Below are 25,806 nucleotides of genomic sequence, written 5' to 3'. Positions count from 1 at the left end.
GAACTCTTGATGTCTGGCTTGTCTGCACAAGCTTGGTTTGCTCTTTGTTCAAAAGCGTCTTGCACTGTAGACGTCCGCATTCTTGTCTTCCCGCTTAGCCTTGTCTTTTGTTTTCCGCCCCTGGTACAACTGCCGACCGTTTGTCACTTGTAACCGAGACAATGGCAACTACCGAAAGCCCCAAAAAGCTTCGCTTCGCGCCCGGCGACATCATCATCTCAGAGGTAACCGTAGTTGACCTGAAGTCAATTGTGAATAGATCCGCTCCCTTATTTCACGTCAACTTCGTTGACCAGAAGTCTAGGCCGAAGGCTACTACGCCTCCTTCCCTGTGCCCTGGTTCGACAACATCGAGCCCGCGCACCTCCGCGCCAAAGAAGATGTCCGCGTGGCCCGCTTCGCTGAACGTATGATCCCGTGGATCTCCGAGCCCCACACCCGATGGACAAAAGCCACCCTCTCCCCATCCTCTCCAGAATACAATGCCTCGGAACCCAACCGAGTAGTTGGCCATGCGGGCTGGCTGCTTCCGGGGCGCACCAAATCCGAGATCATGAACTTCTGGCGCAGGGATGCGAGCGATGCGCTGGGATGGCGGGAGAAAATGGGGTGGAGCAAAGAGTACGAGGACGATTTATGGAGTGGAACGGACGTTAAGAGCTACCAGGATAGCTTTTTGCTGTGGGATAAAGTGAGAGAAGAATATCTGCGTGGTGTTGGGCACTGGCATCTTGCGCCGCTATGGGTCGTGCCTGAGCATCAAAGTCGCGGCGTGGCGTCTCTGCTTCTACAAGATGCTATCAAGTTAGCGGAGGAAGAGAACCCTGTGCCGCCTATGTATCTAGAAGCCATGCGAGATGCGCGTCCTATTTACGAGCATTTTGGGTATCAGGGCGTTGAGGGCGAGGGAGAGAAATTCGCGATGATTCGAAACCCGCCAGAAGGAGTAAAGATACTAGGCGAGGGAAAGTAGAAGAATTACAACTCGGAAATAGTCAACGGCCGAAGATAGTTTCTCCAAAATGACTGTTTCCTCGGAGAGCAACCAGAATGTTTTCATGCTGCCGTCGGTCGCGCTCTGTTGGCTTCTTAGGGAATTGAAGCACACGTTGAAGGATTTCCGTCAGGAACATTAGCGATCTGCGATTGGTTGATTACGTTTTCCAGGTTTATCAGCTATGGTGGTTTACCCCGCCCGCTATCCACACAGATCAGCGTAAGCATTGTCAATGAGGCTAGATGCACGTGACTGCGGATTTGAGTCATCCACAGATCAACGTGATCTCCATTCATCATTTAATTTATCCACCCCCACATGCACATGTCTTGTACCATAGCTTTGTAACAGCGGCTTGATAGAGACCAGAGTATCAATTCTTGTTCACGTTTCCCAGCCTAGAAGTTCGTGAGGCAGCGCGTGAAATCACTTTTACCGCACGTTCGAACTCGAGACCCTTCATCTGAAACCCAGACAACCAAGATGAAAAGCATCAAGGGCCTCACATGGCCGCCTCCGCGGTACATCGTATCGAGCGCCATCTGTTCCTTCGGTGGCTTTATCTTTGGGTGCGTCTTGCTCTCGAATCTCCCAGCCTCACTTACTGAAGAACGCAACCCGCAGCATGGACACAGGGATTATTGGCCCCGTTACTGTTATGCCAAAATACACCGAACAATTTGGCGCCACATCTGCAATCGTCCACGGTCTGATCGTGTCTGCAATCCTCATCCCGGCTGCCCTCTCAGCCTTTGCTGCCGGACGTGCCGCTGATGCAATCGGTCGCGCGAAAGCCATCACTTTTGGTGGTCTGATCTTCGGTTTGGGTGCGGCGCTTGAAGCTGGTGCTGCGCATCTGGGTATGTTCATCACTGGAAGGGTGCTTGAGGGTTTTGGCGAGGGGTTGTTCTTAGGTAACCTAGCTGTGTAAGTTGGTATTGGTGACAGACTTCGTCAGCAGAAGGACCTCGTGCTGATTGCACAGATACATCACCGAGATCTCGCCACCACGCAGCCGTGGAATACTGACATCCTACCCGCAATTGATGAATACCATCGGGCTAACAGTAGGCTTCTTCTCCTGCTATGGCTCGCGCAACGTGGACTCATCGATGTCATGGCGGCTCCCATTTGTACTTCTTTCTGCTTCCGCGTTCAGTTTCGCAGGCATAAGTTGGCTCTGGCTTCCGGAAAGTCCGAGATGGCTGCTCGTCCGAGGGCGGAAAGAGGAGGCGACGAAAGCGTGGGATGTTCTGGGTGTTGCCAGTGCAGACCGAGAGAAGGTTGAGCATGAGCAAGAGATGGCAGTCATCGGTGGTTCTGGAAGTGTCGAAGCACAGCCCTCTGAGGCAAAGGATGGCTCAGGATGGCTGGCCGCGTTTGCGCCGGATGTGCGAGCAAGGACGCTACTCGGTGCTTTCGCGATGGGGATGCAACAGATGAGTGGCATCGACGGAATTCTCTATGTAAGTATTGGACAGTATATTCTTAGGCTCTCGTCCCGTTTCTCTACGCTTTATTTAAGACATCCAGCTGATTGTCTCAAAGTATGCACCTCTCCTCTTCGAACGCGCAGGTCTTAGCTCCACGAAAGCGTCTTTCCTGGCCTCTGGAGTCTCTGCCATCGTCATCATGGTCGCCTCCGTAGCTGCCCTCGTCTATCAAGACAAATGGGGTCGACGACACTCCACAATTTACGGGGGTCTGGCACTCTCACTGATCATGTTCCTCATAGGGAGCTTGTACGCCTCCTCCTCAGTCCATGAAACGTACGGCGCAGGTCGATGGGTCGTGATTGCCTCAATCTACCTCTTTGCTGTAGTCTTTTGCACGACGTGGGCGATGGGTATAAAGACCTGGGTGGCGGAATGTCAACCACAGCGTTCACGCTCGAGTGCCACAAATCTTGCATACGGGAGCAACTGGCTGACGAACTTCCTTGTTGCACTCACTACGCCGGTGCTATTGGATAGCAGTAGCTTCGGGGCATACTTCTTGTTTGGAGGTTGCACGTTTATCACCGCTATCGTTTGCTTGATGTGGATGCCGGAGACGAAGGGCAAATCGCTCGAGGAGATTGAGGCCGCGTTCGCGAAGAAGGCTCCAGGGAGTAGGAGTCTGCTGCGGCTGATGAGAAGGCCCTTTTGATTGCTCTCACATCTAGAAGGGAGGACTTGTTGGGTGAAGAGAATTCTAAATGCGACACTGGAGGTTGGCCCCAGAAAAGATTTAATCTCATGCGAGCGTTCCAGCGTGTGCACGAGCCAGTCTCTCGAGACCACCACGCCTTTTGCGCATCCGAATTTGGTACGCTGGGGAAGTTGCAAGTCTTTCCTTATCGGATTGCAGTAGGCGCGATCAAGCTTCCTGCATCGCATCGGTCAGATACGACGCAATTTGTGACGATTTCACGTTCCTTTCACGCCCTCAGAAAGCCCGACGCAGTCGGGTTTAGCCAATGAAGCCCTAGAACATGCGAAAGAATGCGACAATATACCTTAAGATGTATTTCATAGCAGTGAAGTGCTTCACGGCTAGCGTCCTGTACCAGCCCACTTTTACCCGCGTTCAACGCACAACGTTCCCAAAATCGGGTTGAGCGAGCACAAATATACTATCGTGTCTGGTCCTCCTGATACATGTCGTCCGCCAATTCTCAAGTTGTTCTTGATCAGAAGGAGCAAATGCGCCGGGACCATGCCGCCCTGGATGTTGACTTACAATCACCTGCAGCATCCGACTCGTCCGCATTACCACAAACAGACCTGATGGATACTCGCAACGCGCCGATGAGTTTCTCTGCTTTTCTGCTTTCTTCCAGCGAAACTGTAGAATACCCGGTTCCTTGGACGTCACTAAATTGCCAATATGGTAGGTCGGTGTTTTCAGTAGACAATGCCAGCGATATAGGTTATCAGCACAACTTCACGGCAATGTGTAAGATAAGACGCGTTTGCTAAACTCCGGCGCTGGACTATACCCTTCGATCCACCAGCCTCTATATCTGCTGTGATGTAATGGGAGGTTCACGCTCGACCGTTTCCTGCCATTCTGTTGACAAGTGGAGCCGCAAGGCCCTTCAGGCATCCTTCCCAACACGCCCAAAACGCCAACAACAGAAAGTAGAAGAATTTTCCTCAGCGAGTTCTTAGAATGGTAGGACTTAGCGCATCGAAAGAAATTTCCAAAGCTCAGGTATAAGATCCCCTGTTCGTCTTTCTTTTTGGTCAGTTACACGTACGCTCCTCTCACACACCCAAGACCCGAAACATCAAGAACTACGCACACCAACTTTGCAAATTCTCACACCGATTCAATACGTAAAGGACTACAACTTCACAACATCCGCTCTACGAGACTTTGTGCACATTATCCGCTCTGAAGAGACTCCGCACTGCATCAAATCTCGTCCATAATTGCAAAGTCAACATGTCCAGAATCTTCAATATCAAGAAGTCAAAGGGCAGCAAAGCCATACCCTTAGAAGCACCCCGTCAGGTCTTCCTCCTCATTTGGCCAGCTCTTCCCCACCACTGGGGTATCTTCCTTCCCGATCGTTATTCTACCTCATCATCGGGGAAAATATGGCATGTGCGCGTTATGGACATGAAGGTCAAACAGCATGAACACCGCAGCAAACATCCTTCAAAACTGCTGAAGCTACTATCACCCTGCACCGAAAAAGGCGTCGACATCCTCAAGGAAAACCACATTCTCAAGAGCGAGAAGTGCAAGATCATCAAAATCGAAGACACTTTCGCGACTGAAAGTACGATTGATTCGATCGTGAAGAAGATCGAGCCGACGTTTCACTACGAGGCTGTGCATGAGAATTGCCAGACTTTTGTCGTGGAAGTGATGAGGGAACTGGAGTCTCACGGCTTTGCTACGAGAGAGGCTGTTGATTTTGTGAGGAGGCAGAGCCTGGCGAGTGTGCGTGTTGCGGCTTGGAACCGAGAGAGGCGCCACCCACTACCAGATGTGGCACTCAACAATCTTGGCGCAAGGGCGCCGAGGGTCGATTGGTCGTCTACAACTAGTGCCAATGAAACTCCGAGGGCATCAGACCATTCAAGCTCAGGCGCGTCCACACGTTCAGGTTCAGACACGCAGAGGAAGATCGCAGAGATAAATCGAGCGAAGGAGGAAAGGAGACAGACTACCAGACAAGTACGCTACGGCGTAAATTCGCAACCTCGACAAGCTAGACTCGCAGACTCAGCAAGAGGAACTCCACATCGGAGTCATGTTAGGGAGGTTGCTTCATACGGAACAGAATTCGAGATGCCGGGTTCCTGGGTCGAATGAAATCTTACCACCTATGTTCAGCAATTTCTTGCAATTTTCTATGTCGAAGCATTTCGACATCTTTCCGATTCATAAGGAAATGTGTTTGGGCCACTTTTCGACTCAAGCAGTTATTTCGGGGGCATCTGAAGATTTATTTCACCAATAAAATAGCTGATTGATAATGTTCAATCTTTCTAAATCTTCTTTTGCAACCTTTTCACATTATATTGTTTCGAGAGTGCACTAGTAGTTCACAAACTGCTGGTCCTGGTGTATCCTGCATTGATAGTACGTTTTGCATGCATATGCTTGAGTAGCTGAGGTTTAGCAGCACCCAGAAGACTTCATGTGCATCACATCACATGGCCTCTAATTAAAAAGAAGGATGTGCTTCTGGATACGGCTATCTTGGGGTTTCTACTTTCACATCAGTCTGCCTGCCACTAAAGTAGATCTGCAAATCTCCTTTGTTCCTCCCTTTCCTGGTAACATACGAACATTCTTGCAAATTATATGTTCGCTCCAACCCAATATAGTGTAGCCTCCCAGTTTATGAATGCTAAAACAACATCATGTCGCCTTCATCTTCGCCATCGTATGCTTCGTCTATTATAGGCAGCTGCGTGAGATCTACCTTCCATTCAGTGTTGTAAAAACTGTGTACCACCTCCACAAATTTGTAGCCTGACTCGATGGCATCCCAATTTTCGTGATGATCTTCTTCCAAGTCTGTGACGTCGATCTGATTGTTCTTGAACTTCCACCACTCTTCGTTTTCTCGATGCCAATGCTCTCGGTCAACGTCGCTGCAATGCGGCCACGGCAACACGTGGTCTGGTGCCAAAAGGAGCCTTTTCGGATACTTTGCCCCATGTCGCCAAATCCCGATCTCCACACCTTCCCTAGTACCAGTTTCGATCATTTGTCGAAAGATGTCATACTGATCATTGCTGAGCTCCAATAGTGCATCGTCGACACGAACCTCGGGAGCTTGCATGCCAGGGGTCCTTGGGCGGGCGATATGGCGTTGCTCCATGTCAAGATGAAGGTCGAATTTCCTAATCTGGTTTGCCCCAAACAGAGCGTCTATGAATGTTACAAAATCCGTGCCTTTCCTGGCGTAGTTTCGGTAACGATTGATCAACTTTTTAAGTTGACCATCATAACCCCAGGATTTGATGTTTGTCAACTCCAGGGATCGGAGATTCGGTGGAAGGATCTCATGCGGGTAATGCAATCTACCTGTATTGCCCGAATCATGCTCTAGTAGGTGATAATCAACAACCATTTCTACAAGGCTTTCGTGTTCTGCAAAGCTCCCGAAAGTTCCGCACCCAATAGGCGCATTTGTAATTTCGAGATATTCAAGATGAGGAAATTGTATGACAATATCGAAGCTCAGTTCAAAGCCGTCGACGATATCCTCGTCATCAATACTATCGCGCGTCAGTAGTGTGCTGAGTTTAAGACGCTTCAAGGCCCAGAAACATGGTCTGCTGAACAAGGCCTTTATCTCTGGCAGACGGGTATAGACATCTCGAATCTCAAGCGTGTGAAGCCTTGTACCCAGGCCATGATGAAGGCTTGCTGACAGACATGGCCAAGGAGATGGCGACGACTGACGGCGGGAGAGGTTGTTGAGAGAGACATTCTGAAGACTATCAGTGATGGGTACCCATGAGTACGAGTTAAATTCGTCGCCATATCGGCACTTTCTGCAGCTCAGGCGCAAGTCTTTCAGCTTATGAAAAGGACGATGTGCGTTAGAATGGCCAGATGCTAGCCGCCAGTCCAAGCCCAGTACATCTCGAGTTATCGGAAAGGCTCCATCTCTTGTAATCGTGAGGTCGAGCTGTTCTAGATTCGTGGCTAAACAAAGAACCAAGGCAAGGACTGCGTCATCCTTGACTGGGGGAGCGGAGGAAAGATCAGATGCATCATCTTCCTCGTCCGGCTCAAGAAAGATATTGTGCCGCCAGTATTCAGTGAACCATTCAGGAACGCCCTGGGCAGCTGTATTAATGGCGTCATCCACTCGATCTTCAAAGTCGTCCACGTTGTCGTAGAGAGCAGACTCCCCTGTATTTGCTGAACCAGTCGCTTCGAAGTTGAGCTCTTGTATTTGCGCAGCCAGTTCCTTGCGAATTAAAAGTGCACCAAGGAGTTGGTGGAGCTGATCAGACCCCTGAAGCTTAATTTTTTGATATTCCAAAGGGCTGGCAAGTGTACGTATGGGGATATTCGTTTGAGACATGGTCGTAGCGATCAAACTTATTGATCTACCTATGGTCCGAAGTGGATGGCGAACGTGCAGGACCGTAGAAGCACCTATGTAGTGGTGCATGTATGTGTTTCCATGTTTGTTCCGTCACGCGGAAAGACATAGCCATCGCTTGTCCAAAGCTACTGCAAGCAATCAAGATGTTGCTTCCCGGAAAGAGGCGAGTACCCAGCCCGTTAGGTGGCTTCCAAGATTGCTTGAGGACTGCAGAAAGCGAAGGGCTGCGCACACGAAAGACGAAAGACGTTTTCACAGGATTCCAGAATGAAGCTGTTCTCATCACCTCGCAAGATTCCTACTTCAAATCGGTGTTGTCTGGTCACCTTAACATCACCCATCCATGTCATCTTCGCTTTCGACGTATTCCGGATCTCTGAGAAACTCGTCCTTCCTGTCACCCCCAAACAGTTCCCAAGTCCAGCCATCGCAGCTTCCGGATTGAGCAGTAACCTCATTTTTCCGATCCCATTGTGGCCATGCTCTTGCGTATCCCGGCCCGTAAAGTAACACCTCCTTGATGCATCCCATAATGCCAGCTCCCCAGACATTCATGATGACACCTTCTTTCTGTAGCGCCGCTACGAGGCGCGGGAGAAACTTACGAGTCGACCATTCCAGTTCTTCCACTATATATCCAGATTTAGCTGTCGCATTGAAGTGGTGAAACTCATGGTACATCCGAACGTGGAGATGTAATTCTCGCAGAGATAGCGAGCGAACACGTTCAAGAACGTATTTCACAGCGTGTGCACGCCCGCTGGGCGTCTTCGTCGTATGACAGCAGAGTGTATCCAGACGGAAGTAGCCCATATCTGTGATGTGGAGAACCCTCAACGACGTAGGAAAGCATTCCGTGGGATGCTGGAGATGAAGTGAGGAACCGATTTCCTGTCCAGCCGATTCGCACAATAGCTTATAATCGACCTTGAAGAAGTGAAGACGCGAGAGAGATTTGAACGACCCGAACATGCCCTTAGGACGGCCTTTAGGGAAGCTGCACTCGAAGTGCTCAAGATTGGGTGCGTATTTCAAGGCTTCACTCAGCTTCCGAAAGTCGTACGCTTTGCAGTGCTCGGTCGGCTCTGACCAATCCGGCAGTAATCGCTCATCGCTGAAGACTTTCAAGCTTTTGAGGGAGCGACAGTCGCTTTCCACAAGATACTTCGCTAGTGCACCGGGCATGATTACAGGTCCGGTAAGATCCATAGACCGCAGATTCCCGGAAGTGTTGATGGTTGGGTACTGGAAGTTCGGAAACCAATGTGATTCATGAGTCAGCTCTAGGCTACGGTGCACAATGCGAATGTGTTCTAAGCCAGGCAGAATTGAGATTGGCAGGGGTGTCGCGCTGGCATGTAATTCTATAGTGAGGCTTCTCAGTCTATCGAATGATGGTAGTTCAGAATTCTGGCGCCGAGACGGAAGTAGGGCATCAAGGGCAATAGGTGTCGGAGGACCATGTTCAGATCCGCTGAACAGGAGGTTACGGCGAAAACTGACGTCAATTGACTGCAGATTTTCTGCAAACAACAGAAACACAGCCAACGCAGCATCCAAAGCCGAGGCTGGTGAACCTAGTTCAATGACCCAATTGCGCTCCGGTGCCAATTTTCGCAGTGCGCCAATGAACTCATGCGTACCCATAACGGCATCGCGCACGTCGGAGATCAGTCCATGGAGTGCATGCAGTGTCTTGTCATTTTCGAGCGGTTGATTTGTCCTATCGTAGTCCCGTGCGTGATCATGTAAGACGAAGGACTTGACATGCGATGTTAGATCTTTGCGAGCCAACATGCGAAGCAGAAACTTTGCGAGACGTGTTTGATGTTGAGAGTCTGTACATCTGATTGACGGCCTTGCGTAGAGAAAAGACTCTAGTCGATCGTGATAATCTCGGGAAACGCGTATCAAGCTGCAGAGGTCGCTGGTCGATAGATTCATGCAGATTGCCTCGAGGAGCTCATTTGGTAATTTTTGTAGAGCCATTCTCGGACTCTACAGCTGCGGTGACAACCTTCGATCAGAGCGGTGGCTTTCGTGCATGTGGTTCCTGGCTCCAGCAAATCCAGATCCCTAAAAGCTCACAATCTAAGGCGGATAACATTCAAGCTGGGCAAAGGGGTCGAGGGAATGATGTCTCTATATCACGGTACCGCTTCGCAAGGTATGTGGTGCTGAGGTGGGGCAGGAGGTGGACTACTACATGCCAAGACATCTTGACGCTAACACGTTCCCTTGTAACTTCTGTCCGAACATTGGGTTCCAAGCTGTCTCCAATACCAATCCCACAATGCTACAACCACGGATACCCTCCCGTCTCGGGCGTATCGTTGCCAATTCGACCCAAATATGCTCACATTGCAGCTCGTCCGCCCTCTACCGACCGCAAACAATTCTCACTCGCCATTTCACCTCCGCACCCATCCTCCGCAAACCTCAAACCACCCCCCAACCTCCCACACCCGCTAAAGATGAAGAAACCTTCGTTCCTAAACCCCTCGGCCGACCCATTGGCTTCTCCGCGCCGCCTCAGCCAGGCGAGAACTCCGGCTATGCAAAGCCCAAGAAAGACTACAGCGGCATGACGCTGAAAGAGCGCAACCTCGCCAAGCGCGCTGACCTCGTTGAGAAATGGGGCACAAACTACTTCCGCGACTTCAAAAACATCCGCAAGTACCGTGAGGGAAAAACCTTCGTCGCAAACCCCAGGATTTTCAAGAAGGAGGTGGCTATGTACTTTCCGAATCTGCGTGGGGATACGCTGGAGGGCCCTGGGAAGGACACGACGGATGTGCTCAAGGGGAGGGTGAGCGTGGTGAATCTCTACAGTAGTGCGTGGGGAGAGGCGCAGGTTAAGACGTTTACCGGGAGGGCGGAGAACCCGGAGTTGCATGAGATACTGAAGGAGAATGACAGCGTTGCGCAGCAGGTGGATGTTAATATTGAGGAGAATACGTTGAAGGCGTGGATTGTGCAGATGTTTGCATGGAGGCTGAGACTGACGAGGAAGAAGGAGGATTGGGGAAGGTACTTCGTCGTCAGAAGAGGTGTGAGCCAGATGGTGAGGGAGAGCGTTGGCGCTCTGAACGGAAGGGTGGGGTATGTGTATCTTGTGGATGCGGACTGTAAGATCAGGTGGGCAGGGAGCGCGAATGCGGAAGGGACGGAGAAGGATGATCTGGTGAGGGGTCTGAGGAGGTGTGTGGAGGAGGCGAAGAATCCGCAGGTGTTGGCGAGGCCGAGAGCACAACTGAGAAACGCCGGTGGTGAGAAAATTGCGGCTGCAGCGTAGGAGTGGGCACCGCATGCGGGTCTTGTACCTCAAGCACGAGCAGGCAAAAGTCGGTGTTGTATGAATAGGGACGATTTGATACCAGGAACTCCTAAGAGGGATATGTAGACATAGTTGTACAACAGAAACGGGCAGCTGCCCTGACCCATGCCAACACTCCAATGCACGCCGTTCATGTGGATATCCGCGCGCTCCAAACGCCTGACTGAAGATCGAAAACACTGTCACACCGTACTGGCATCACCAAAACCACATCAGCATTAAGAAACAAAAAGCGATGAAGCTCCCCAGTATAATCCCATCCCTTCTCTTCTTCGCCCCAATCCTGCCTATCAAGCTGTTGATGCCCGGTACCTGACTCGCAGCGCCTACTATCCGTCTGTTAATGCTCGAAAGCGTCTCTCTCTGGATTCTGAAGTTATCGTGCACGGCGTATGCCTGGCTAAGCACGCTGTCCGCCATGTTGTGTGAATTGTCGATTCTTCTCCGCTCATCCAGCATGTACTCTGCCTCCGCAGTTTCTGGGTTCGCAGATCGGTATGCGTCGATGTCTGATCGGACGTTCGAGAGAAGGTTCGCTTTGTTGCGGGCATCGGTAATGGTGGACTTCAAGCGGGCGAGGTCGCGGCGGTGGTCTGATAATATTTCGCGGTGGCGGGCGAGGTTGTTCTGTTTTACGGCGGAGGAGGAGTGTGCGGATTCGGAGTCGAGGAGGCGGGATAGTTGGCCAACGAGAGCTTCCCTCTACACCAGGTGAGCATTGGTGGGCAGAAGTGGCCTGGACGCGGCAGGGCATACCTTCTCGAGAACTTCTTGGAGTTGCGCTTCCGTCCGTACTTCCTCATCTGAAGGTTTTGCAGGAATGTTAGGCGCGTTGGCGAATTGCGAATAGGTGTGAAACAGCGACTCTGTCTGCATCCCTCGTTAGCTGGGAACGGCCGATTAAGTCCGTAAGCTGTGTGAGGTGTACCTGGCTTTCGAGCGCCCGCGCTTGTTGGCGCAATTGCGCCCATCCTCCGCCGGTCGATGACATGACTTGTTGTTGTTAAATCCTCAAAGATGAAGTATTCTAGGTAGTCGTGGGTGCACTCGCGGGATGATGCTATGGTTGAGTGTCGGCGAGTCGGCGGTTAGCCAAGAAAAGAAAGCACGGTCCACCTCCGCCGGTTAGCGAGCCCGATAGATTCGCACACTCGATCGAAAACGAAAACCTTTGAAAGACGACACGCGATAGCCCATTCCCACACCACCCGGTCATACTAACCACACAGACAAAATGGTACGTCCAATTCTCCATTATTGTTTTCAGAGGCGATGCGCAACGCGGGCAGAAGGTTGCGCCCTCATTCGGGAGCCTGCTGTCTCGCTGCTGCTCCGCCAAATTCTGCAATCCACAGAGCTTTGCTAACTCAATGCCTATAGTCGTCCAAAGTCGTACGTTCTCCCGCGCTCAAACCCACCGCATCCCTCGAACAATTACTCACAGCCGCCGCAGAAGACCGCTACCCTGTGGAACAAGTCCAAGGAGGACTTGAGCTCCCAGCTCCAGGACCTCAAGTCGTGCGTAACCCGATACAAGAGGCTGCAACTGGACAAAAATGCTGACGGATTGAAGCGAGCTCATCGCGCTCAGGACCTCCAAGGTCACCGGCGGCTCGACCAAGCTCACCCGCATTCATGATGTCCGCAAGGGCATTGCTCGCGTCCTGACCGTCATCAACGCCAACCAGAGGGCACAGCTCCGCCTCTTCTACAAGGGCAAGAAGTGCGTTACTTCCACCACTGCCACGACCCCGCTCGTTCTAACAGTCCCAGGTACACCCCGCTCGACCTCCGATCCAAGAAGACGCGCGCCATCCGCCGAAGGCTCACACAGCACGAGGCCTCGCTCGTCACCGAGAAGGCGAAGAAGAAGCAGACCCACTTCCCCCAGCGAAAGTACGCCGTCAAGGCATAAGCGGGCGATGATGGTTGTTTCTTTACGTTTATCAAATGAAGCATTGCATGGCCGGGGCTTTTCCAGCTAGCACGATCCAATGTACCCTTATACCATCGTAGAGTGGGAGGGCAGGCGATGTGGTGGCGGGTCTTTAACGGGGCGATCTTCTACGGGAATGGGATGGCGTCCATGTCAAGATCAATGAATCAAAAAGTTCATACCACCTGGATCAAGGCCTGTGACGATGTGATGTTTGCATTTGTGTGGTCACTGAGCGCTTCGAGCGGGAACACGACCGATATAAAGAACGCACGATCCTTATTATACGGCAACCACAGCGACAGTGACCGAGACTTTAAAAGAGAAATCCTCGTCATGAAAGCTCACCGATTTTAGCCTATCATTCCCTCGATCCAACCTATGAAGTTTCGGTAATCCACTCCCTGTAGATCTCCACATCCTCCCTCCTGACGCCCACCATATCCTCTCTGACACCCAAAATACCAACCTTCCCAATAGTGACTCCGCCATCGCCCTCGCCATCCACCTTCCAAATTTCCACCACCTTCCTGAGCTCCCCAATAACCTCCTCTTTATCCTCAAGCAACAGCACAATGGCATCGTACCCACCAGCACCAGGCACCACGCCGCCCACCACACCCGGAACAGCGGAGCATGCGTCCAGCAATTGCGTCTGCTGCGGCGGCTCAATCGGCACGTCCGACGCCTTACTCATCTCGCGGATGAGCGCGCGATTAGAAGCAATGATGTCCTTCAGCTTCTTATAATCCCCATCCCCTCCGTCGCCAACCGCGTAAGCTCCTCCGCCACCCCTCATTCCCCCTCTGCAGCTCCCCCAAATCCTATCCGCCTCTTGCGGATTCTCCTCGCGCCACTTCAACACCTTCTTCACCATGCCCGGCGTCTGGCTTCCACAGTCTACATCGCACATAACCAGCCTCAAGCCCCGCGGCATCTTGACCTTCGCTTTCGCGATCTCAACGTCCCAAGTGTCGCCTTCCACCAGGGCGCGCAGCTTCTGTGCGAAAGACGCGGCGCCAGGCGCAGGCAAAGAGGAGAGCAGGCTCGGCGAGAACCGCCTGTAAAGACAGCTCCCATACACCGCACTCGCAATGTCAAACCCACTTCCCACCTTCCCCTGCGCAGCGCAATGACTCGCCTGGCTCAGATTATGCAATACCCTTTTCCCCTCCTCCTTCTCCAAATCAAATTCATCCTTAGACAAATAATAACTCAACACCGCGGCCGTGAAGGCCGTCACGAGGGCCGCAGAGGACCCCAAACCCGTCTTGTGGGCATCGGACAGCGCGACATCGAACTTTAGGAAGCGGGAGGATGGCGAGAGGGGGGTTCCGGGGTTTGAATAGTAGGCTTGGTCGGCGAGGATGCTTATTGAGGAGGGGGCGATGGGGCTGGATTGGAGGGTGGAGATGTAGGTTAAGGCGTAGGTGAGGGCGGTTTCGATGAAGGGTTTTTGTTGAGGGAGGAGGCGTGGGAGCTGGGGTGGGGTTAGCGGGTGGTTCGTAGGTAGGTTGATGTGTGGTTCTTCATGTGAACAGATGCATGATATGTTTTTCTCGCAGTTGGATGTCTCCCTCTCGATGGCCCCGGGAAAATGCTGGACACGTGACTAGACGAAATAGGCAATTTCCGAGTGAGGTACGATTGATGTAATGAATGCCAAGACATAGAGGGGCAGTGAGACGACAGAAGAGAATTGCGTTGGAAAAGGAGAAAAAGTGGAGGAGATACGGATGTATTCAGGGGTTTCGATGATAAATGTGGGTAGGAAGGGTACGAAAATGGTGCGCAAAAAAGAATGACAGCATAGGATCGCCCAGTGGCAGAAAGACGAGAGAGAGAGATTGGTATGATGAAACAGTTCCAAACGTTGGAGCAGCACCGTTTTGTTTGCGATCCAATTTGGTTTGGGAACGATTGTACTCAATGGATAGGAGGTGGCGAATATCGTGAGGAAAAGGAAACATAGCATATAGAAGATATCTGAACTTACGCTCGCAGTTGAGTGACCGCAATTCCCCCGTCACCCTCTGTCAACCTGTAACCATACTCCCAGGCAGCCTCTCGGAATTGCGGGCTCCTCACGATAATTTCGCTCAGGGTAACACCGCTCTTCGTCCGGATGGGCTCAATTTCCACGTGAATCCGTGCGTCGAGGCCGAAGACAAGCGCGGTATATTTTCGGTCCAGCACGAGGTAGCCACCCGCCACGAAGACCTTGCCGGGTGCTGACACAGCCTGGGGCTGGAGGGCGAGATTGGACGCCATGGATCAACTGGAAATTCGACTCGTCATGAACCGTCAAGAGGATTTGGCGCAAGGGGCAAACCGTGGTGGGGATCTACGTTGGCAAGCGGCGTGTCGGGGAAGAGGGCGGACGACCGATTCGGATGCGAGGCGGCGCGACAAGGCTGTGGCTCATCGCTTCACTTACTCGCGCCGCAGTCCTTGTCCTTGCTCGCGTGGCCATCTGATTATGAGATTGATAACGCAGGCCCTTCGAGCCACAGCCAGAAAGTCGATGACACTGGCATGCAGTTCCTGCTCAGTCATCTGCCTGTCGCTCCCGCGGTGTCCAACCTCATCTTCACAAGCGCAGGGCGGGGTGCAGCGGCACAACTGGCAAGTGAACCGTCTTTTTATCGCAGAAGAGTCATACCTTGTAGTCGCCCCTAATGGTCGGGTCTGTCGCTCTTCCGTCACCGCCGATATTCCACTTGGCCGGTAAAGCCGAAGCGTCCAGGGGCTGCGCGGTGAATCGCTAGGCCGCAGACGGCTAGATGAGAGAATATGCCGGGTTGTTTAGCGTTAAATTTGAGTTGGTGACGACTCGACCACATGCACCGGGGACCTTCCAAAGGATTCCGCGAACTTGCCAAAACCCACACGGCCCACGCGCAGGCTGCCAGATATCCATCTGAGGCCTCTGTCTCTTTCCTCCCACACCTCACCTATTACTCACACACTTTGTGCCTGATACGGGTCGGCACACATCACGATTGACCCTACCCCCAGTATCTTTCCTACCCCTTCTACAGCGCGTTCTTTGGCGGCCATTGTCGTCAAATGAACCTGCAACACCGACGCGCCTTGAGAATAATAGTGAGTCGCGCCTATCTCTGTTGAAATTCGCACATTTCACGCGCAGCTTCCACAACAATTCCCATGTCGCGTGCTGACCACCGCAGTCTCACCCTTCCAATCCGAAGGGTTGTTCGATCTCCTAAATGGTCTTTAAGAGCTTTACCCTCGCGCGTCAGAGTCTTGCGAAAGGCTTCACTCACGGATACGCTCAGAGCGTCGTCGCTTCTGTCACCCAGCAGAACCCCCTTGCCACATTCAACCACGACCGCCTTCGCAAGGCAGGCGCAAAGCAGAACCAACATGCTTTCGCTTCTACATCTACTACCAGCGCACTAAAGGCGCTCGGCGCATCCGACGCGCAAGATTCCGGCCTTGCCGCCTACTACGCAGCATGGCAGAAGCACCGCAACGTCGAGGACAAAGAGTGGTCGCAGTTCCAGTTCCGCAAGCTCATTGAGTGGCAACCTTCGTCCGCGGGTACCAAAAGCCCGGCGGAGGCTGAGAGCAATGTCATCGTCGAAGAGGCGGATCAGGATGCGGAAGTCATTCCGGCACGCGCCGGTGTGACCCGCGCGTATAGCACCAGCCAGGTCGATGACTTCCGAAAGGTCGTCAGCGATGAGCAGGTGGAAGAGATTGCGTTGGCGCAGGTAGACGAGGCGATTGCTCTGGAGGCGGCCAAGATTGAGGCACTGCAGTCCAGGAGTGGAACACCTGTCTCTCAGAGAGAGGTGGCAATCGAGGAAGCACGCTCAGAGTCACCTGCCACAGTCGCCGACACTCTTGTGAACTCGACTACGCTGAGCCGCACCGACTCGACTCTCCTTCCCAGCCCTATTGAGGAGGTTGATGCCCACATCTTCCAGCTAGAGAAGCTTGCTGAGAACCAGAAGTATGGCGAGATTCCCGCCGTCTTCGAGTCCATGCTTCGCTCTGGCATCAAGCCATCGGCTTCCGCATACAATGCTCTCTTGTCAGCTGCCATCAACCTCCCCAAGAGCAGGCACCAGGTCGTTCCCAAGGCGCTGGATGTCTACTCGGACATGCTTCGCCGACGAGTCACTCCTAACACTGCTACCTACACCGCACTCATTGAGCTTCTTTCCGACCGATCATTGGAAGTCGTTTCCACCAAGCAGAGCCTCGAAGAGAAGCGTCTCCGCTTCGGTGGCATGGAAGAGGAAGGCAAATTCATGCTTAACTCCAACGAAACCGATTATGCCATCCTCTCCGAAGACGGCTCTCTGTCCATTGCTGTCCGCCTATTCGACGCTGCAGTCAAGGTCGAATCTGGACGCACATTCTCAGAGAAGACTTACCGCATGCTCGTCGCTGCCTGTGCCGAGGGTGCCCGCGTTGAGGACATGGTGCGCATCTTTTCCCACATGGAGTCTCGCGGTGTCATCCCCGCTGCAGAGATGTTCGTGCCCATGATCCACGCCTTTGGCAAGTCTGGCGATCTCCGCAGCGCTGTGGAGTGCTACGACGAGTACAAGGCTCTTGCCATCTCCAACGACAACGGCGATGTTGCGCTCTCCCGCAAGGACAATGAAGTGTATGCCGCACTGATGAAGGCATACGCTATATGCGGTCGCATGGAGGGCGGATGGAAGTTCCTGGCCAAGATCGAGAAGAACCTCACTACACCAGAGGAGGTCATCTCGATCCGCGACACCGCCAGCCTCCAGGCTTTCGTGCCTGAGTGGTTGAACAAGGGTGCTTTCCACGATGCTTTCGCACATGCTGCTGAACACATGAGCCCGCAAGCGCGCGAGGTTGCCATGGCCGCTATCTGCATCAAGGCCGCCGACAAGAACGTGATGGATGTTGCTTCTGACGCTTTCGACGCGCTCCCTGCTGAGGTGGATCTGACACGACCTGCCATGGCAATGGGTGCTATGCACATCCGCAACGGAAACATCGAAGCTGCTGAAGTCTTCTGGAGGATGCTCGAGCTTTCTCCTACCAAGCCTTCCTTCATTGAGCCCACGACTATGCACAGCATTGCCCTCATTGGCAGCGGTCAAGCAGACCGTGGTCTTCGCCAGGGTCGTCAAATGTTCGCTCGCATCCGCGACTCTCAGTCCGCCTCTCAGCAGGCCAAGATGGAGGTCGTGGAACACATTGACGAAGCCATTGAGGTCATGGGCCATTTCATGATGAAGCGCAGAATTATCCTGCCCGCACGAGCTAGCATGGAGCTCATGTGGACCATGATTGAGAACGGTGGATTGGTGACCCCCGTTGCTCATCACTTGCTCGCTGGTGTGGGTCCCGAAGCTGTTGCTCAGCTCAGCTTCGAGGACGTTACTCTCCTCATGCAAGTTCAGTCCGGAATCATTCTCAACTCTCCCGAGGTCGATATTGCTCACGCCGCCCGATTTTCCCATCTTCTTGAAGTTATTACATCGTTAGGCGCGCCTGTGAACAAAACGACATCTGGTTTGGTGGAGAAAGTTTTGGTAAAGCTTGATCGAGGAGACCTCCAGCATAGGTGGTACAACTACAAGCATCCAGCACCGGAGTCGATCTACTCTCCGGCGTCGTTTGCTACCTACCCCGTGCAGCCTCCTGCACCAGTCGTTGCTCCCACCTTTGAGGATTCGTACGATCCTTATGCTGCTACCACGGACAACAAGGGTTCGGTAACCATTACCGAGCTGCTTGAGAAGACCCATGGACGGCCTGCTTCGCACCTGAACGAGGCCCTGATGAAGTTCAAGAACATGCGTCGTGCCGGACGACACCCTCGTTTCTTCACGTACGCCAAGCTCATCACTGCTGCCGCCAAGGAAGATCGCTTGAACCTCGCCCATGACATCCTCAACCTTGCCAAGCAGGACGTGCCCCTGCTTCCGCAGTACCGCATCGTCCGTTACGGCTGGGTTACTATCTTGGATGCCATGCTTGCCGCTTGCCTTACGACTGGTCGCCGCGATCTCGCTGCTCAGTACCACCAGGATCTCCTCGACATGGGCGCTGCTCCTACCGCCAACACCTTCGGTCTGTACATAACCACGCTCAAAGAGTCTACCAAGACATTCGACGAGGCTACCGAAGCAGTCAAGATCTTCCTTCGCGCTAAGGCCGAAGGTGTCGAGCCCTCATCCTTCCTCTACAATGCTTTGATTGGCAAGCTTGGGAAGGCCCGCCGCATCGACGACTGCCTGTTCTATTTCTCGGAGATGCGCAATCTTGGTATCCGCCCTACGAGTGTTACCTACGGCACCATTGTCAATGCTCTCTGCCGTGTGAGTGACGAGAAGTTTGCCGAGGAGCTGTTCGAGGAGATGGAGAGCATGCCCAACTACAAACCCCGTCCTGCGCCGTACCACAGCATGATGCAGTTCTTTTTGACTACAAAGCGCGACCGCAGCAAAGTTCTGTCCTACTACGAGCGCATGCGTGCCAAGCGTATCGAACCCACCACGCACACGTATAAGCTGCTCATCGACACATACGCCACGCTTGAGCCCGTCGACATGGAAGCCGCCGAGAACGTCCTTGCCCAGATCCGCCAGGCCGGTGCGATCCCGGAAGCTGTCCACTACTCTTCCTTGATCCACGCCAAGGGATGCGTCATGCACGACATGGAGGGCGCCCGCAAGCTGTTTGACACCGTCCTCGCTGACTCCCGCGTCCGCCCGCAAGCCTGCCTCTATCAAGCCCTCTTCGAGGCCATGGTCGCCAACCACCAGATCGCCGACACTGAGTCCGTCCTCCGGGATATGCGCACTCGTGGCGTAGAGATGACGCCTTATATCGCCAACTCGCTCATCCACGGTTGGGCTCTGGTGCACAATATTGAGAAGGCGAAAGCCATCTACGATGCTGTTTCCGAGGCCAAGCGCGAGCCTAGCACTTACGAGGCTATGACTCGCGCCTTCATGGCCGTCGAGGATCGCGCGTCTGCCATGGCTGTCGTCAATGAGGGTCTTTCCCGCGGATACCCCGCCGCTGTTGCCGGCAAGATTCTCGAGCTTGTGGGAGGCGGCCGTGCCGCTCCTGCTGATGTCGCTGCTTAATCGCATTGGTCATCGGTTTACCTTCGGTTCAGTCCAACATTCACCTGGGCTTAGAATTTCGATATCTCCTTTGTAATCTTGGTTTTGCAACGGCCGCATTTTTGCCATGTTTGCCCCTGCGATGTACCTCGGATGACATCACGTGTCTTCGACGGTGCAGTGTAGCTGGGCACCTCGTTATTTGTGCTTCAAAAGTCGCTTTTACGTTTTCGTTTCCTACCTTTTCCTTTGTAAAAGCGACGGCGTTGATCGGCGGTGTATGGATGGATGGAAGATATCCTGATACCCCTCTAGCTGGTGTCGGGAAGGTGTATAGTAAGATGGTTTTGTCTTTGGGCATTGCGTTTACATTGCGAGCGGGAGTATTCTTCCTTGTGTGCGTGTACAAATACCCGAGCGATGCCATCTCCTCTCTAGACGGCGGGCGTTGGATGGGTGGTGGGAGAGGCATGACGTATGAGCGTTCATGCTATGTAACAGGATTGACAGAGAAATAAGATACAAACAATGAAGGGAAGTGTAATTGTATACATGTGCCTGCAGGTGAAAGTGGATGTCTGCATCGATGGCTTGATGGTTGTCAACACCTATCGCAAATCCGACATGTTTAGATGTGATAAGAGAATCGAGCGTATTGCTATACGTCTCCATAATCCAGCGGTTATTACTGAACGTAGCCAAAGAGTAAGTCGACAGACTTACACGGTTACAATTTATTTTCCACTAACTGGAAGAGGGAGCTGGACGTCGCGCGCTTAGCCGCGGCTCCTACCCCACGCGCGACTCTGGAACTTCGAGAGCAAGTCTATGAATGAACCTTCAGCACACCTGCACACCACAACAATGACCAAATCAATCGCAAACCATGACCTCCCGAAGCCGCCGTCCGGCAAATATCCCGCCAAAGCCCATTGTCGTCGCGTAGCGGCATGGATAGCCGAAAATGGCGGACCGTCTAGCGGCGTTATCTACCTCCAGGGACAGACGCTGAAAGAACATGAAGTAGAAGCATCCATGTACATGACTATGATGCGTACGACGATGCTAATTGTGATAGTAGGACGATGACACCGAGCAGCATTTTAGGTAAGTCGTAGCTTCGCTCGAGCACGAGCGGACTGTTCACTTTCTTGGGGCGAGGGAACATCGATGTTGACTTGGCCCAGGCAACGCCGCCACTTCTACTACCTTACTGGCTGCGAACTCCCGGACTGTAGCTTTGCATACGACATTGCCTCTGACAGGTCTACACTATGGATTCCTCCGGTCGACCCGGGGTACGTTATGTGGGCTGGCATGCCGCTGCTGCCGAAGGAAGCCCTGGAGCGATACGACATTGATGTAGTTCTCACCACCGACGAGCTGAAGTCCGGAAAGGCTGTCGAGAACATGCTCAAGAAGCAGAACGAGACCCTCTTAGTGATCAAGGACCGCGCGGACCTGGACATCTTCCACGCCGATGGTGTGAAGCACCTGCAGCCAAACTTCGACCATGAATGGACACGTCGCGGCATCGAGCAGTGTCGTGTTGTAAAAGACGAGCACGAGATCGCCATGATCCGCCATGCCAACATCGTCTCGTCCTACGCCCACGAGCAAGTCCAAGCCTCCGTCCACGCCGCGTCCAACGAGCAGGAACTCAACGCCGTCTTCACGATGCACTGCCACGCCAACGGCTGCAAAGAAATGGCCTACGGCTGCATCTGCGCGGCCGGCACAAACGCGAGCACCCTGCACTACGTCCACAACAACCTCCCGCTCACCAACAAGCTCAACATGCTCATGGACTGCGGCGCAGAATACAACTGCTACTGCGCCGACATCACCCGCACCTTCCCCCTCAACGGGCGCTTCACCAAAGAGAGCCGCGACATCTACTCCCTCGTGCTCAAGATGCAAACCGAGTGCATGGCCATGATCAAAGCCGGCGTCCTCTGGGAAGACGTCCACATGCGCGCGCACACCATCGCCGCCGCCGGCCTGCGCGATCTAGGCATCTTCAAGCAAGACCTCTCCGTCGAGAAGATCCTCGAGTCCAAGGTCACAACGCGCTTCTTCCCGCACGGCCTGGGGCATTACCTGGGAATGGACACGCACGACACGGGCGGCAACGCGAACTACGCTGATCCGAACCCCTATCTCTCCTACCTACGCGTGCGCGGAAAACTACCCCTCAACGCGGTCGTTACTAACGAGCCGGGGATATACTTCCGGGAGTTTCCGCTACGGCAGGAGCTCAAGGATGGGGCGTGGAAGGAGGTTATCGATGAGAGTGTGTTGGATAGGTATTGGAGTGTGGGTGGGGTGCGGATTGAAGATGATGTTGTGGTCAAGGAGGGGGGGTGTGAGAATTTGACGACGGTGAGTAGTAGGATGGAGGATATTGAGACGCTGTGTAATGGGGGTTGGGGTTTGATAGAGGGAAGAGTAGGGGGCGTTCGCAGGATGTTAGGTGGCGTCTCTGAGATATGATGGTTCTCTTCCAGCCATCGACGTTTTCGAATGCATTGAGTCTAGCTAAGCACCCTGATCGAGGGGCCTGACTAATCTTGCAAGTGATATCAAGAAAATTCAGGGCCGCGTGTCAGACTGGGCTCGTCTGTCATTTGTCGCGGTGAGCCCGGGTGTTTCTTAACGCTGAAGTGGAAAGTGCTTCGCATGTACTCGGTAGGGTAGGAGCGATCGCCGGCACTAGCCCTGCGGCTCCACCACGCTCAGCTCTCTCACCACTCTTACAACACACTTTGTATACCCAGCGCTTTCATCATTGTTCACTTGGGGGGAGCTGGCCTCGATTTTCCTCTATTAGCGACCGCCCTGAGACAGTTCAGCCCAACAGAGGCATGGCCCCACGCGAGCTTCCAGCTATGTGGCACGCACTGTACTACCGCCTTCCAGCAGTCTGGGGCATTCCGCAGCATATCGCCTGCCCGATGTATCACTGCAGATGCCAAGACCCGGCTGAACCGCAGCATTCGCATTGTAATGCAAAATTGCTCTATAGAAGGAGATCGATTAGACCCATCGCTCACAGGTTGAGTGGATACGCTTCAGTGGGATTGACCTGCTTCATAAATATGGAAGTAGATGGACAACATGCCTGGAGTGTGGTCATCGAGGGTTCTCCAGCCTGGTCGCCCCCATCACCGCCTTATGCCGTGCACACCGCTGGACGCCGTGTATCTGCAGCAAGCGAATGATATGAAGAGACGCCCCTATCTATGCGTAAGCACCGGAGAGTTTCCACCGATGACATGTTGTGCAAGAGGCTGTGCGTTATACAACAGAACTTTCCTGCCACGCCTGCTCCTCACCGGTGCGCCTTGCGACTTCTAGGTCAAAGTCTCAAGATCAGCTGTAAAACAAAACTCGATTCTCCGCACCTTCCGCTGAGATCCTTCCATTCCCTCGTGAGTTTTGTCATGAGGCCATATACGCTCGTTACCTACATTGCTGTGGCGGTTGCGCAGCAAGATCCTATCCAGGACTTCTGCCGACGTCACCAGCATCAGACGTGTGTAATAGACAACAGACTCTACATTGATGGCGGTAAGGTGTTTTATGGCGGGTCTGTTGAGAATGGTAGCATTGCGCAACAAAGTAAGTTCGTCAAAGCCGAAAATATCTGCACTGCTGACCGGTAGACATGCACTTATTATGGGAGGACACTCTAGCCACGGACAACGAGACCGAATTTCCTCCGCAGTACAAAAACTTGACAAAGGTAGATGGAATTGGTAAAACCAAATCTGGACCGCTGACTCACTCGCTCTACAATAGACATCAGAAGTTCCTTCTGTAAGCGGCGGTGTACTGTGGCCTGACACTACTAATAAGATGTTTTATCTCTTTGGAGGGGAATATAACGATGTCGCCAGCGTCCAGCCCTTTGAGAACTTGTGGTTCTTTGACACTATCTACAATACCTGGAATCGTACGAGCCCCTCTCCCAGTCAGTCTGGCATCGTGTGGCCAGCATTCGGATCAGGCGTAGTGACGGAAGGAGGTACCGCATATTACTACGGAGGCTATCTGAGTAACAAGTCCACTCCGCAGTGGAGCAGCAGCAATCCTTTGATGCTATCTTCGCTGATATCGTTCGATATGGACACTCAGATTTGGTCTAACCACACATATGACAACACTCCCAGGGCCGAAGGGACACTTCAGTACCTTCCAGCATCGGCTTCGGGTATGCTGGTGTACTTTGGAGGCGTGGAGACGGATCCTGACGGTCGAGTGCGATATGTGAGTCATCTGTTCGTCGCGTGTCCGCATAGCAAACTGATGTTCCTAGGCAAACATGAGCGTAAGAGGTGCCCTACTATCACCGCGTCTCGGCTAACACCAGATGAGGAAATCCGAGTTTTCGACATCAATGAGAACAAGTGGTTCACTCAGAGTGCCAGTGGATTTGTACCCTCTCCGAGACGTGGGATGTGCGCAGGCATGGCTTGGGCGGATGATCGCTCTTCATTTAATATGTAGGCAGCCAATTGATATTGATGCGAGTAGATGCTAACGGTAAGAAGTTATGTCCAGGGCGGAGTTCGAGATGATGGAGCGACGTTCGGTGAGACGTACATATTAACGATACCGTCTTTTCAATGGACGCTGGTATGACATCCAATCATCGAGCATAATCTTCGGATACTCACACGCTTAGATATATCCAGAGACAAATGAACTTCCTCATACCGAGGCTGGGAAAGGCTGGTCGTCATGCAACGTAGTTCGGGGCAGTTCACAAATGATCATCATCGGTGGCTACTATGGTAATGCTTCGTATGTGCAATGCGATACGCCGGATTACCGCGGGCAACACGGCCTCCTGCTTGGCCAGGAGAGCGTGGAGGTTGAACCACCAAAGACACAATGGTGGTGGCGGCTCTGGCGCGACTACAACAAGTACCGGGTACCGGATAAGATTGTTTCGCTTGTTGGCGGCAAGTATGTGCTTCGAGGAATAGCTGCATCGTCCATGTCGTACTGACGCAATGGCAGTACTGAAGGCCATGCAACTAGAACGTCTCCGGTGCAAGGTTGGACAACACCCTCTCCTCTAGCGCCGTACTTTGTGTATCAGAATTGGGAGGGACCACGCACAGCAACCAGGCCCATACCAGGGACGCCAACCCCGACTTCGAGTGATCAGCCAGGTCAAACGCCTTCCAGAGGTCCCAATTTCGGTGCTATAGCGGGTGGAATTGTTGGAGGGTTGATTGTCCTCATCGCATCCATCTCCGCCATACTTCTATGTCTTCGTCGCAGGCGTCGCAAAGAAGCGCCCCACTTCCAAGCGGAACTTGACACCAATACCGCCAAAGCTGAGCTAGACGGTCTACAGGATTCCCGCGCCAATTACGCCATCTTGGAGGGTGGGACCGTAGTTCCCTCTATGACTTCAACCCCGGCATACTCGCCTCAAATTTCAACGCCACATGGCACCAACTCCTGGAGCGAATCGCCACGCTACTATCAGGGGTCGCCGCTTCACCAGGGCGAAGAATGGGTTCAGCACGGGCTTCCGCACCAGCAATCGTATTATCCACGACCGCCTGACCCTTCACAGTCGCCTAAGCATTCATTTGCGTTCAGCACAGAACTACCGGAAGTCCGGAGCCCAGTCAACGCCGAAGTGTCGGATGTGAGGAGCCCAACGAACGCCGAGCTACCAGATTTGAAGAATCCGCTCCCTCGTCGTGCAGAACGAGGGGCCCAAGCTGCTAGGTTCGAAGAATAGCACGTAATCGACGCAGATTCCTCGTCGGGTGGTGTGAGACCGAGCTGTATTTTCCACGGTGAGGTATCCGACTGGCGAGTTGGGAGGCATGGTTGATACGATGTCTCAGCACT

The 25,806-nt window shown here is 53.0% G+C and overlaps 12 protein-coding genes across 12 annotated transcripts; 8 read left to right on the top strand and 4 right to left on the bottom strand.

The window, feature by feature from the left end:
* Positions 1–161: 161 nt before the first annotated feature.
* N0V89_006351 (uncharacterized protein) lies at positions 162–973 on the top strand (the record flags this gene model as incomplete). Its single annotated transcript, XM_056215121.1, has 2 exons — positions 162–224; positions 305–973. 2 exons carry the CDS (start codon positions 162–164, stop codon positions 971–973), a joined length of 732 nt encoding a protein of 243 aa, XP_056072388.1.
* Positions 974–1,622: 649 nt separating this feature from the next.
* Positions 1,623–3,145, top strand: N0V89_006350 (uncharacterized protein; the record flags this gene model as incomplete). Its single annotated transcript, XM_056215120.1, has 3 exons — positions 1,623–1,924; positions 1,983–2,463; positions 2,546–3,145. The coding sequence occupies 3 exons, from the start codon at positions 1,623–1,625 to the stop codon at positions 3,143–3,145; spliced, it is 1,383 nt and encodes a 460-aa protein (XP_056072387.1).
* A 1,281-nt stretch (positions 3,146–4,426) lies between these two features.
* On the top strand, positions 4,427–5,305 carry N0V89_006349 (uncharacterized protein; the record flags this gene model as incomplete). The annotated part of the gene is made up of 1 exon (XM_056215119.1): positions 4,427–5,305. One exon carries the CDS (start codon positions 4,427–4,429, stop codon positions 5,303–5,305), a length of 879 nt encoding a protein of 292 aa, XP_056072386.1.
* Positions 5,306–5,846: 541 nt separating this feature from the next.
* Positions 5,847–7,541, bottom strand: N0V89_006348 (uncharacterized protein; the record flags this gene model as incomplete). The annotated part of the gene is made up of 1 exon (XM_056215118.1): positions 5,847–7,541. The coding sequence occupies one exon, from the start codon at positions 7,539–7,541 to the stop codon at positions 5,847–5,849; it is 1,695 nt and encodes a 564-aa protein (XP_056072385.1).
* Positions 7,542–7,898: 357 nt separating this feature from the next.
* Positions 7,899–9,362, bottom strand: N0V89_006347 (uncharacterized protein; the record flags this gene model as incomplete). Its single annotated transcript, XM_056215117.1, has 1 exon — positions 7,899–9,362. The coding sequence occupies one exon, from the start codon at positions 9,360–9,362 to the stop codon at positions 7,899–7,901; it is 1,464 nt and encodes a 487-aa protein (XP_056072384.1).
* Positions 9,363–9,858: 496 nt separating this feature from the next.
* Positions 9,859–10,860, top strand: ATP10 (Mitochondrial ATPase complex subunit atp10; the record flags this gene model as incomplete). Its single annotated transcript, XM_056215116.1, has 1 exon — positions 9,859–10,860. The coding sequence occupies one exon, from the start codon at positions 9,859–9,861 to the stop codon at positions 10,858–10,860; it is 1,002 nt and encodes a 333-aa protein (XP_056072383.1).
* Positions 10,861–11,100: 240 nt separating this feature from the next.
* On the bottom strand, positions 11,101–11,893 carry GOS1 (protein transport protein gos1; the record flags this gene model as incomplete). The annotated part of the gene is made up of 3 exons (XM_056215115.1): positions 11,101–11,604; positions 11,659–11,772; positions 11,831–11,893. The coding sequence occupies 3 exons, from the start codon at positions 11,891–11,893 to the stop codon at positions 11,101–11,103; spliced, it is 681 nt and encodes a 226-aa protein (XP_056072382.1).
* A 243-nt stretch (positions 11,894–12,136) lies between these two features.
* On the top strand, positions 12,137–12,817 carry rpl35 (60S ribosomal protein L35, L29; the record flags this gene model as incomplete). Its single annotated transcript, XM_056215114.1, has 5 exons — positions 12,137–12,139; positions 12,283–12,294; positions 12,347–12,420; positions 12,476–12,625; positions 12,676–12,817. 5 exons carry the CDS (start codon positions 12,137–12,139, stop codon positions 12,815–12,817), a joined length of 381 nt encoding a protein of 126 aa, XP_056072381.1.
* A 400-nt stretch (positions 12,818–13,217) lies between these two features.
* ERG8 (phosphomevalonate kinase) lies at positions 13,218–15,109 on the bottom strand (the record flags this gene model as incomplete). The annotated part of the gene is made up of 2 exons (XM_056215113.1): positions 13,218–14,232; positions 14,835–15,109. The coding sequence occupies 2 exons, from the start codon at positions 15,107–15,109 to the stop codon at positions 13,218–13,220; spliced, it is 1,290 nt and encodes a 429-aa protein (XP_056072380.1).
* Positions 15,110–16,068: 959 nt separating this feature from the next.
* N0V89_006342 (uncharacterized protein) lies at positions 16,069–19,950 on the top strand (the record flags this gene model as incomplete). The annotated part of the gene is made up of 1 exon (XM_056215112.1): positions 16,069–19,950. The coding sequence occupies one exon, from the start codon at positions 16,069–16,071 to the stop codon at positions 19,948–19,950; it is 3,882 nt and encodes a 1,293-aa protein (XP_056072379.1).
* Positions 19,951–20,793: 843 nt separating this feature from the next.
* Positions 20,794–22,422, top strand: N0V89_006341 (uncharacterized protein; the record flags this gene model as incomplete). The annotated part of the gene is made up of 3 exons (XM_056215111.1): positions 20,794–20,952; positions 21,011–21,036; positions 21,117–22,422. 3 exons carry the CDS (start codon positions 20,794–20,796, stop codon positions 22,420–22,422), a joined length of 1,491 nt encoding a protein of 496 aa, XP_056072378.1.
* A 782-nt stretch (positions 22,423–23,204) lies between these two features.
* On the top strand, positions 23,205–25,693 carry N0V89_006340 (uncharacterized protein; the record flags this gene model as incomplete). The annotated part of the gene is made up of 5 exons (XM_056215110.1): positions 23,205–23,550; positions 23,595–23,674; positions 23,731–24,198; positions 24,617–24,900; positions 24,955–25,693. The coding sequence occupies 5 exons, from the start codon at positions 23,205–23,207 to the stop codon at positions 25,691–25,693; spliced, it is 1,917 nt and encodes a 638-aa protein (XP_056072377.1).
* Between the last annotated feature and the right edge of the window lie 113 nt (positions 25,694–25,806).

Source organism: Didymosphaeria variabile (assembly GCF_027946475.1).
Source record: "Didymosphaeria variabile strain IMI 356815 chromosome Unknown scaffold_4, whole genome shotgun sequence".
Taxonomy (NCBI): domain Eukaryota; kingdom Fungi; phylum Ascomycota; class Dothideomycetes; order Pleosporales; family Didymosphaeriaceae; genus Didymosphaeria; species Didymosphaeria variabile.
Note: the sequence above shows the minus strand (reverse complement) of the source record. Positions and strands in the feature narration are given on the sequence as shown.